Source organism: Mustelus asterias, chromosome 25, assembly GCF_964213995.1.
Source record: "Mustelus asterias chromosome 25, sMusAst1.hap1.1, whole genome shotgun sequence".
NCBI lineage: Eukaryota > Metazoa > Chordata > Chondrichthyes > Carcharhiniformes > Triakidae > Mustelus > Mustelus asterias.
This window is the reverse complement of record NC_135825.1, coordinates 18,953,030-18,965,456: the sequence shown is the minus strand read 5'-3', so window position 1 is coordinate 18,965,456 and position 12,427 is coordinate 18,953,030. Positions and strand designations below refer to the sequence as shown.

The 12,427-nt window shown below is 44.5% G+C and overlaps 1 protein-coding gene across 1 annotated transcript in view; it reads right to left on the bottom strand.

Annotated features, from left to right (window-relative positions):
• LOC144511733 (chitotriosidase-1-like) overlaps nt 1-12,427 on the bottom strand; it is a 38,570-nt gene that overhangs the window by 19,585 nt on the left and 6,558 nt on the right. The window contains exons 4-5 of the mRNA XM_078241957.1: nt 7,299-7,355; nt 2,745-2,910 (exon numbers count right to left, since the gene is read on the bottom strand). Coding sequence (XP_078098083.1) covers nt 2,745-2,910; nt 7,299-7,355 — 223 coding nt within the window. The remainder of the gene's footprint in view (nt 1-2,744; nt 2,911-7,298; nt 7,356-12,427) is intronic.

Here is a 12,427-nt window from a genome sequence, read left to right as displayed (position 1 = left end):
TTGTTACCCTTTTCCAGTTGAGCCCCAAAATTCTTTTACTCCAAACAAGATCAGATGGAAATCTTTCTCCTGTTGCTTGTCTAACAGGAAATTGGAACACCAAAAATTTGTTGAGAAGCGAATTTACTTTGGTTGGTGAGGCAGTACTCACTGGACGCTCATTGTGGAGTAGACCTTTAACAACTGAGTGAACCAATGAAAACGTAACTGCAATAAATTTGGACCAGCCACCATTTTGAAGATGATTGTCACCATGATAATCTAGAATTCCTACAGTGCAGAGGGAGGCCATTTGGCCCATCGAGCCTGTACCTCTAACAATCTTACCCAGGCCCTATCCCTGTAGCCCCACATATTTATCCTGCTAATCCCCCTGACATGAAGGGGCAATTGAGTATGGCCAACTGAGTATGGCGGCACGGTGGCACTGGTTTGCACTGCTGTCTCACAGCGCCAGGGACCTAGATTCAATTCCTGGCTTGGGTCATTGTCTGTGTGGAGTTTGCACGTTCTCCCCGTGTCTGTGTGGGCTTCCTCCAGATGCTCCGGTTTCCTCCCACAGTCTGAAAGACGTGCTGGTTAGGTGCATTGACCCAAACAGGTGCCAGAGTGTGGCAACTCGGGGAATTTCACAGTATTGGAATGTTAATGTAAGCCTTACTTGTGACTACTAAATAAACTTTACTTTAATCCCCCTGACACTAAGGGGCAATTGAGTATGGCCAATCCACCTCTCCCACATCTTTGGGCTGTGGGAGGAAACCGGAGCAACCAGAGGAAACCCACGTAGACACGGGGACAACATGCAAACTCCACACAGACAGTGACCCAAGGTCAGAATTGAACCCAGGTCCCTGGCACTGTGAGGCAGCAGCACTGACCACTGTGCCACCTAAGTCACAGGATGTGATGCCTGCACCACAAGTTTCAATGGTGAGCACCACATGAGAGGTTGCACACACATGCTGCTAGTTATTGGATCAATTATTTTGGGTAACCTATCCAGCTGACAAGCTAAACTCTCTCTTTGGAAGGGCAATGTAATAGTTCTGACATCACCAATCATGCCATTGGACAGCTGATATTTAAAATTTTGATGGGAGTTGGCGTGAGTGAAATAGATGGGTTTTTAGAACAATCGCATGGTCGCCTTTTCTCAGGCTAGTTTTCAGTTCCAGAATTATAAATTTAATTTAAATTCTGCTAGATGCCTTGGTGGGATTGGAATCTATGTTCCCGGAGTATTAGCCTGGCTCTCTGGATTGCCAATCAAGTGGCATTGCCATTTTGCCGCTGTCTCCCCCAAGTCTTGTAATTTGTTTCTGATTTTACTTGGACAAAATAATCTTATTGAATAAAGTTCGAAATTGACTACAACGGTGAGGGGAGAGTGACTATCCCAGACATCACCTAGAAACGTAGAAACCTAGAAGATAGGAGCAGGAGGAGGCCATTTGGCCCTTCCAGCCTGCTCCGCCATTCATTACGATCATGGCTGATCATCCAACTCAATAGCCTTATCCTGCTTTCTCCCCATAACCTTTGATCCCATTCGCCCCAAGTGCTATATCCAGCCGCCTCTTCAATACATTCAATGTTTTGGCATCAACTACTTCCTGTAGTAATGAATTCCACAGGCTCACCACTCTTTGGGTGAAGAAATGTCTCCTCACCTCCATCCTAAATAGTCTACCCCGAATCCTCAGACTGTGTACGACAGCATTTGACCAAGTGTGCATTAAGGAATCTTGGCAAAATTGAAGTTGATGGGAATCGGGGAAATCTCTCTCCTATTTATTGTCATACCTAGTACAAAGATTTGATTTGACTTGATTTATTATTGTCACATCAATTGTGATACAGTGAAAAGTATTGTCAGAGCTGATGAAGGGTCATCCTGACTCGAAGCATTGGTTCTATTCTCTCTCCACAGATACTGTCAGATCTGCTGAGGTTTTCCAGCATTTTCTGTTTTTATTTATTTTATTTATTTATTAATAATAAATATATTTTCTGTTTTTGTTTCAGATTCCAGCATCTGCAGTATTTTGCATTTATCTTAGGGTTTTGATGGTGGTGGATTTGGCAATTGTAATATAGTTGAGTGTTAAAGAGAGATGGATTTGGTCCATAGTGCTAAAATCTATGGGACATTGTTTTGAGGAGGTATTATATTCTCAGAGTTTAGGGATGTAGGGAGAATTGCAACTTGGTTAATTTAAGTATACTGTGTTTGTAGCCACTATTGTATTAAGTATAATTTTTGTTCTGTATTGATGCCTTTTATGGTGTGTTTTACAGATGATTTTTTTTATTTGAATGATTAGAACAAGACTGTAACTTTCCTCTCTGGGTGTCATCTCTTTCCTCACATTTACAAAACTGCTAAATAAACAAGAATCGGTATTCCAAGTTTCCCTTCCAGGGTTTGGAATATCTTTGCATTTAACCCCAACATGTTTTTAACACTGTTGCTGGGTCAAAAACCTGGAATTGACCTCCTAATAGCCCTATAGGTGTACTCACTTCAGATGGACTGCAACAGTTCAAGAAGGCTACTTATCGCTACCATCACAAACACAATTAGAGATGGTCAACAAATGGTGGCCTTGTTAGTAAAATTCACATCACATGAAAAAAATAAAAACAGCATTGAGGGTTGCTTCCCCTTGGGACTATACCCTAGAAAAAGTCAATGCAAAATGAAATAAAGTCAGAAAATACTTGAAGGCTATTTTACTCACCACAATCAAAGCCGTGTACCTTTCTTTGTCTACAGCTGGACTTTCCCTCGAACCTGGATACTTCCAGTCTAAATTTAAACCATCAAAGTTATGCTTTCTAAGTAATTCAATCGCTGATTTAATGAATATTGAACGATTCTTCCTGGCGGCTGCCATGCTGGTAAACCTGAGGGAATGAGCGAATTGATGAAATGGTTTTATGTGGTTCCAAGATGTTTTTTAAAATATTTTAAAATTGAAACTTATCTCTTTCTGGAACGTAAGTTGTATATGAATATATGAGAACTCTTTCAAAATCCATTGCATGTTTTATAAGAAAACGCGGCTTTAAAAAGTAAATTGTTTTTTAAGAATCTAATTCATTATTTGCATTTGGATTCCAAAGTGAGCCTGCATTGTTGAGCAGTTTAAAGAAAATATGGACACTTGCTTTTGAATCCAACAGTTCTCAGTCTAAATGTTCCTGATTCTGCAGCTGTAATAAAGGTTGGGCTTTTTCTCACCAGGGATAGTAATTACCCAGCATTTAGAACATAGAACATAGAACAGTACAGCACAGAACAGGCCCTTCGGCCCACGATGTTGTGCCGACCTTCATCTGAAACCAAGATCAAGCTATCCCACTCCCTACCAACCTGGTGTGCTCCATGTGCCTATCCAATAACCGCTTAAATGTTCCTAAAGTGTCTGACTCCACTATCACTGCAGGCAGTCCATTCCACACCCCAACCACTCTCCGCGTGAAGAACCTACCTCTGATATCCTTCCTATATCTCCCACCATGAACCCTATAGTTATGCCCCCTTGTAATAGCTCCATCCACCCGAGGAAATAGTCTTTGAACGTTCACTCGATCTATCCCCTTCATCATTTTATAAACCTCTATTAAGTCTCCCCTCAATCTCCTCCGCTCCAGAGAGAACAGCCCCAGCTCCCTCAACCTTTCCTCATAAGACCTACCCTCCAACAATAAGGGCAGGAGTAATGGTGTCCACAGACAATTCTAAAGTGTTCGGCTCCAATTACATCTCATCCAGTAATGAAGAGGCTCGCATGTGCACCTACAACATAGTTTGGATAACATTCAGGCTTGGTTAACAAGTGGCAGATTACACTGGCATTCGATAAATTTGAATAAACTGAAGGTCGATAAGTCCCCTGGGCCTGATGAAATGTATCCTAGGATTCTTTGGGAGGCGAGGGATGAGATTGCAGAGCCTTTGGCTTTGATCTTTGGGTCCTCGCTGTCCACGGGGATGGTGCCAGAGGACTGGAGAGTGGCAAATGTTGTTCCTCTGTTTAAGAAAGGGAATAGAAATGACCCTGGTAATTATAGACCGGTTAGTCTGACTTCGGTGGTTGGTAAATTGATGGAAAAGGTCCTTAGGGATGGGATTTACGACCATTTAGAAAGATGCGGATTAATCCGGGATAGTCAGCACGGATTTGTGAAGGGCAAATCGTGCCTCACAAATTTGATAGAATTTTTTGAGGAGGTAACTAGGTGTGTTGATGAAGGTAGGGCGGTTGATGTCATATACATGGATTTTAGTAAGGCGTTTGATAAGGTCCCCCATGGTCGGCTTATGATGAAAGTAAGGAGGTGTGGGATAGAGGGAAAGTTGGCCGATTGGATAGGTAACTGGCTGTCTGATCGAAGACAGAGGGTGGTGGTGGATGGAAAATTTTCAGACTGGAGGCAGGTTGCAGGGATCGGTGCTTGGTCCTCTGATCTTGGTTTCAGATAAAGCTCGGCACAACATCGTGGGCCGAAGGGCCTGTTCTGTGCTGTACTGTTCTATGTTCTATGTTCTATGGCTGATCATGAGCCTTGACTCCACTTTCCAGCCCACTCCCCATGGCCCTTGATTCTCTGATAGATCAAAAATGTGTCCTTCTCAGCCTTGAATATATTCATCAATGGAGCATCCATAAACCTCTGGAGTAGAGAATTCCAAAATTCACAAATCCTTAAGTTAAGAAATTTCTCAACATCGCAGTAATAGAATCCTTACAGTGCAGAAGGAGGCCATTTGCCCCATCGAGTCTGCACCAACCACAATCCCACCCAGGCCTTATACCCGTAACCCCACATATTTACCCTGCGAATCTCCCTGACACTAAGGGGCAATTTAATGTGGCCAATCAACATAACCTGCCCATCTTTGGACTGTGGGAGGAAACCGGAGCACCCGGAGGAAACTCACGCAGACATGGGGAGAATGTGCAAACTCCACACAGACAGTCACCCGAGGTCAGAATTGAACCCTGGTCCCTGGTGCTGTGAGGCAGCAGTGCTAACCACTGTGCCGCCCATATCCTGAGATTGTGCTCCCAGATTCCCCACCCAGGAGAAATAATCACTTAGTGGTTACCCTGTCAATTTGCTTCAGAGTCTTGTATGTTTCAGTGAAATTCTGGACAATATAGGCCCAATTTACTTGACCTTTCATCATAGGAGAACCATCTCGTCTGGGGAACCAATCTCGTGAACTTTCGCTGTACCACATCCAAGACAACTTTCCTTAGCTATGGAGACCAAAACTGCACATCATACTCCAGGAGTGGTCTCACTAAAGCCCTAAACTTTTCACTGTATGCTAATACATGTGACAATAATAAATCAAATCAAATCAAATAGTTCGAGAAGGAGTGACGCATTTACTATGGTGCTGCATTATCTGACAAGTCAAAAAAGGCACAAGCTTATACCTTATTAAACTTAGTGTACCCAAGGCCATCGAAAAATTTTAATGGTCTGTTTTCCAGATGCAGGAGGAAAAAAGAGGATCCTGAAATAATTCTAAACATATTTGAAAATATTTGGCTTCCGGTAAAAAATATAACCCTTGACAGGCACGCATTTAATTCAACAAACAAGAGCAGATGAATCAATACAATCTTATATGGCCACCTTGAAAATCTTAGCAAAGAAACGTGCATTTGGTACCCCCACTGATGAGCTAGTCAGGGATCGAATAGTTTGCGGGTTCCACAGTAATCTAGTCCACAAGCAGCTGCTGTGAGGAAAAGATTTAACATTACAAGCAGCCATTAGCATCTGCATGTTAAATGAAGAATCAGGAAAAAGAAGCCTGGATTTTAGGCAGGAAACAGAAGTATTTGCAGTATAGGGCCCACCCGCTCTAACTGCAGTGGTCAGCATCTTCTGAATAGAACAGCTTGTTTCACATAATGGTAATCAATGCAACACATGTGGAAAGTGGAATCATTTTGATAAATGCTGCAGATTGAAACCACCACAGCCTTCTTCTACCATGTGAGGCTGTGAGTGTCTGTTTAACTCTGCTGAATATGGTTGTGTGGCGTCCTTGCCAGCACCATTTGACATCCTGCTGGAGAAGTTGATGAAGAGGTCCAGTGACCTCACTGGAAGATGGGATGAACTTAGAATGATAATTTGTCATACCAAGGAAGCGCTGCAGGGTGTGCGTGTCCACAGGAATGGTGGCAGCTAAACATCTTCTCAAGAAATGTGCCCGGGGTAGCACAGATTACTATGCTGCTCTCCTCAGCCTGTGAAATCTATCATGACGGGCCTGTCCTTGTCAGCACAGCGACTCTGTTAGGACCACGATTCCTACCGGCTCTGCTGCAGCCCAAACTTGAAACCATTGTGAACTCATGTGATGCTGATTGAGAAGTAAAACATGCTGTGATCAAGATGCCCACAGACCCGGCCTTCTAACTCTGGGTCAGACGGTCAGGATTCTGACTGCACATGGCCATGACAGGTTGGTGGTGATACACAACCATGTTCCGCAACTGAACTGTTACATGATAGCCTCAGGCAGTGCCCGTTACAGGTACAGCTGCTGCCACCACCTACAGCACTAACAGATTCTACAGTGCTCCTGTCATCCAGCCTGCACACAAGCCCGCTATGTTAGTAGATGTACAGACTCCTCCAGAGGCCAACGCAGCATGCCCTACACCCAGCAAGCACACTGACGGAATACTTCAGGTCATCCATACTGAGGACACCAGGCTGATAAAGACAACCTCACCACCAAACGGCATAACCACATGCATCAGGTGTCTGAGTAAACTGAACACAAATTTCCAGGACGATATTATCACCTCGTCTAGAACTGGCCTTTGAATCTCATCCTTCTACAACAGAAAGGAAGGGGGTAAAAGGAGGCGCGATGGGCTATGCACCAGCTGCCAAAACTTAATCTGTGGCTCACCAAGTGTAAATAATTATGTATTGTTAGCCTGTTTAATTTATATGTTACAAAACAGGCTATATACAGTTTCCATTTGAGCACACTGTTACATCTCATGCCACCGTAGTTCCAACTAGACGGGGTGAAGAACTAGACCAAGTGGTCACATTATGAAGTGGATACGAAAAGGGTCACATGTTGAGGGTGCCTGTTGACATTTTGTGTGGCACCTTATCGAATGCCTTTTGGAAAACCAGATGTACTACATCTACTAGTTCACCTTTATCTACCCTAGTTTTTTACAATCTTTCATGAGATGATCAGAGGGAAGAAACTGTCTGCCTACACCTGCGTTAGCTATTACCTTTGTGTACCAAAGTTCCATCCTCCAACACTCAGGAGTGTCTTCAATTGAGGTCTCCTGTCAGGAAAAAAAACCAAATGATTATTTTAATCCTTTCCTTAAACAAATAAGTCATCTTCAACTTTCTTGAAAGCAAAGATGATCTTCAGTGAGCAAAGAAGAGGTATCTGTGGGATATAGCTGTCTGGAGAGGAATTATTTCGTTTACACCTCTTTATAGAAATGTTGTACTAAAAGTCATGATTTTTATCTAGTGAGGGGGACATCATCATTCGGAGTCTATTATTCCTAATAAAGTATTTGATATGGATTTTGCACTCACCTGATAAAGGAGCGATGCTCCAAAAAATCGTGCTACCAAATAAACCTCTTGGACTTTAACCTGGTGTTGTGAGACTACTTGCTGTGTCTTGAGACACTAAGCAGCAATTTAGCATGGCCAATCCCCCTAACCTACACATCTTGAGAGACGAAGGGGCAATTTAGCATGGCCAATCCTCCTAACCTACACATCTTGAGGCACTAAGGGGCAATTTAACATAGCCAATCCCCCTAACCTACACTTCTTGAGGCACTAAGGGGCAATTTAGCATGGCCAATCCCTCTAACCTATACATCTTGAGAGACGAAGGGGCAATTTAGCATTGCCAATGCACCTAACCTGCACATCTTTGGACTGTGGGAGGAAACTGGAACACCCAGAAGAAACCCACACAGACAGGGGGAGAATGTGCAAACTCCACACAGACAGGGGGAGAATGTGCAAACTCCACACAGACAGTCACCAAGATGGGAATGTCGGTTTTCTTTTGCTTCACCACAGGCAGTGCTAGTCTGGTGTCTCCCCATTTGATTTGGCATTAAAATCCATGCAAGGGCATACATTTGCTGTATTTAACTATTAGTAATTCATTACATGGCAACTTGGCAGAAAGAATAGTGCATTCAGGAGTAAGTGAATATCTCACAGTGTGATCAGTCATAATTACTGTCAAAAAACCCCGGTGGCCCTGAAAATTTGATTTTACACATATGGAGTCTCATTCTTTCAAAATTTAATTAATGTAGGAGTTATTTTTAAAGAAGTACTTTCTCTCTATCTCAAGAACAATGTACTTTAATTTAAAATGGCCAGATGATGGACAACAGTTGGAAATAGTAAAAGAAAAATCAGCGAAGGAAAAAACACAACCAAACAACATAATCTTTCTTTGTTTCTAAATGTGAAGAAACATCGCAAGACATTTCTGTGAGGAACAATGGAACAGATGTTAACGAGCTTGTGACAGAGTTAGGGAAAATGACTGCAGGCTGAATTAGAAATCGGAAAAGCTGGATGGTTTAAGACAGGAGTGCCAATGGGCTGACTGTGAACTCTGCTGTCAATAATTATAGCGATATTAGGAGGAAACGCACAAGGGAATGATCAAAGAACTAAATGGACGTAAAGCTATAAGAGGTTGGTGAGCTTTTTGATCGAGTAGAAGTATAGATTTTATTATTTTGATACTTTATAAAGTAGAATTTACATTGATACTGTACTATAGGCCTAGTCCTGCATCTATTTCTTGTGTTGTGTGTTCTTGTGTATTCATAACCTCAAGATGTCCCAAGATATCTTCCAACCAATGAACTGCTTCTCATGTGTACCCACAGTTGTAATGGAGGGAAACATGGCAGCCATTTTGTGCACAGTAGGTTCCCACAAACTGCAGTGACGTGAGATAAATTATCAAAATATCTGTTTTAGTAATGTCGGTCGGGAGATAAATATTGGTGCATGCGGAGGAATGTTGCTGCTCTGAACTCTGGAAGTGTTCTTACACTGGCACTGTCCCTTGTGTAATATAATTATGAATTCAGTGCAGTAACTGAAGGTAATTAGAGAGTGATGCAGGAGGACAATATCACCTTCTCTGCAAAATACTTGATATTCTATTTCTGTGCCATGTGACCACTTAGATTCTGCAACGAAACGCTGCCAGGAGATGCCTTTTTCAGAATTATTGACCAGCTGAATAGGCAGCCCTGCTTTTTTGTGTTAAATTCTGACCATCCTGGCATCAGAAAAGTCACACAATGTTTTTCTTCTCTGTTAATATATTCTCTTCCATTTAGATCCTTGAGTCATTCAACTAGATCCTGGTACCTGATGAATGTTTAAACACGTTCTTTTAATGATTTACTTGACAAGTTTGAGATCTTGTGTTATGTGCCACTTGTATTTTTTTTGTGAATTGGCAAAATGGCCTTAGTTCCGTCTCACTCCTTACTTTCTTGCAAGATGCTCAAATGCACAACATCAAAAAACAATTCACAGGGACGATGACAGAGAGAATATATTTCTGTGGAAAGACTCAATAGGCCGGTCCTCTCTGCTCGAGAATAGAGAAGACCGAGGGATGGCCTACTGGTCTTTAAAATGATGAAGCAACTTGCTGGCATGGACGTAGATAAGATGTTTCCACTTTGGCAGGGATCAAAACTAGGGGAGGGGGGTTGGGGGGGAGTGAGGGGGGGGATGGGGGGGGTGGGGGTGGGGAGGGGGTGGGGGGGAGGGGGGTTGGGGGGTTGGGGGGGAGTGAGGGGGGGGTGGGGGTGGGGGGGGGGAGGGGGGTTGGGGGGTTGGGGGGGAGTGAGGGGGGGGTGGGGGTGGGGAGGGGGTGGGGGGGAGGGGGGTTGGGGGTTGGGGGGGTGGTGGGGGGGAGGGGGGTTGGGGGTTGGGGGGGTGGGGAGGGGAGGGGTGGGGGGAGGGGGGTTGGGGGGTTGGGGGGGAGTGAGGGGGGGGGTGGGGGTGGGGAGGGGGTGGGGGGGAGGGGGGTTGGGGGTTGTGGGGGTGGGGAGGGGGTGGGGGGGAGGGGGGTTGGGGGTTGTGGGGGTGGGGAGGGGGTGGGGGGAGGGGGGTTGGGGGTTGTGGGGAGGGGGTGGGGGGGAGGGGGGTTGGGGGGGAGGGGGGGTGGGGGGGAGGGGGGTTGGGGGGGTGGGTGGAGAGGGTTGGGGGTTTGGGGAGGAGGGGGGTGGGGGGGAGTGGTTGGGGGGAGGGGGGTGGGGGGGAAAAGATATAAAATAATTGGCAATAAATTCAACAGGGAATTGAGGAAAACATTCTTCACCCAGAGAGTGGTTAGAATTTGGAACATGCTACCATGAAAAATAAGTGTGACAGATAGTGTAGATGCATTCAAGTGGAAGTTAGATACACTGTTGATGGAGAAAGAAGAGATGGATATACTAATACTATTAGATAAAGCAGAGTGGTGGAAGTCTCATGTGGAGCATAAATGCCAACATAGACCAGTTATGCTAATTGGTCTATGTCTGTGTTGCAGATTCAATGTAATTTTCTGTCATCATTTAATTTTCTAATGCTGTTGGTGCAGTGACATGTTGTAAGCCACAATACAGAGCGACGGCACGGCGGCACACTGGTTAGCATTGTTGCGTCACAGCGCCTGGGTTTGATTCCAGCCTCGGGTGACTGTGTGGACTTTGCATATTCTCCCTGTGTCTTCCAGGTATTCTGATTTCCTCCCACGGTCCAAAGATGTGCAGATTAGGTGGATTAGCCATGCTAAATTGTGCCTTGGTGTCCCAAGATGTGCATTTTAGATGGACTAGCCAGGGTAAATGTGTGGGGTTACAAAGATAGGGAGGAGAGGACAAGGGTAAGATAGCCTCTGTCAGAGAGTCAGTGCAGACTCGATGGGTGAAATGACATCCTTCTGCATTGTAGGGATTCTAAAAGCAGATGCTGAATAGGGGCATTCGGGAAAGTGATCAAAAGGGATAGCTTTTCAGAAGGTTTTGAGAGTAAGAGAAAGGGAGATAAATTTAAAGGAATGGGACAAGATGGTCCAAGACTCTGCCAGTGAAGTAGAAGGGGGTTGAGGTGCTACTAAGTTTAGAGAGCCTCCTGGGTTTGTGTAGAATCTCCTTCAATGTGACAAGGGTCTCCATGGCTTCAGTATCTTTCCTCAGCAGCATTTATCCACCCTGTGACGCCAAGCACTCCCTCTATTGTCTCAGCAGAGAGATGGAATTAGCAGGTGTGAACAACAAATACAGCAGCCTATTATGAAATGACCTTTAAGGCAATGGAATGTCCCAAGGTGATTCCCAGGAATATTATAAAACAAAGCATGACACTGAGCCACAAACCTTGCTCAAAGGTTTCATGGAGTGTTGTGGAACTAAGTATGGTAGAGAGATGCAGTGAGAGGATTTCAGTGGCTGGCAAGTGAAGGCAAGACAATGAAAATTGGGGTTGCACAAGAATTAGAGGAGCGCATCTATCTTGGGTTGTTGTGGGGCTGGAGAAGATTACATAGACAGAGAAAAACAAGATCATCAAGGGATTTGACTACAAAGAACTTTATAATCAAGATGCTGGGAGCCAATGTAGGTCAGTAAGCACAGATGGCATGAAGTACGAAGTTTACCTCAGCATCTAATATGACACCAGGCAGGTGTCAAGCAGACTGGCTTAATCTGAGACTGCAGGGAACAATTGGGAGTTGAGAGATGTGTTGAGGGTGGAGGAAGCATGTGAAATGATGGTTGGAGGATCATGGCGGGAGGTGGGATGGGGGGGCTCACAGGGAAAGGAAGTTTGGTGACTGGAATAGGAGTAGGGATGTCAAGGAAGGGAGGGAGACAGCAATGAGAGGTCAGGAGCAAAATGGTGTTTGAGCCACTTGTGACTAGTGCATGGACCAGTATTTACTGCGGGACTGGGAGTAGCAGGAATGACGTGGTGAGTGACTGTTATGAGAGGAACAGGCAGTATAAAGAGTGAGTGAATGAAACCTATGGGCTTACTATCAGTAAACATCGAAAAATTGCTTCAATTGCTGCTGAACCTGAGGAATAAATTGGAAGAACCAAGGTAAATAGAAGGTTCTTGCACTGTTGGCTATTAATCAGTTGCCAGAAGTGGCTATCAAGGTAGATACTGGATCATTTAAAAGCGAATGGGATAAACATTTGCAAAGGAAGAACTGTGGGAAATGGGGTTGCAGGAAAGAGCAGCAGTATCTGGGATGGGGATGGGGGGTGGTGGGCATTGGATGGCTCCCTCCCATGTAATTTCTATAATTCCCAGAAAACTCTCCTGAGCCCAGGGGGTGCTT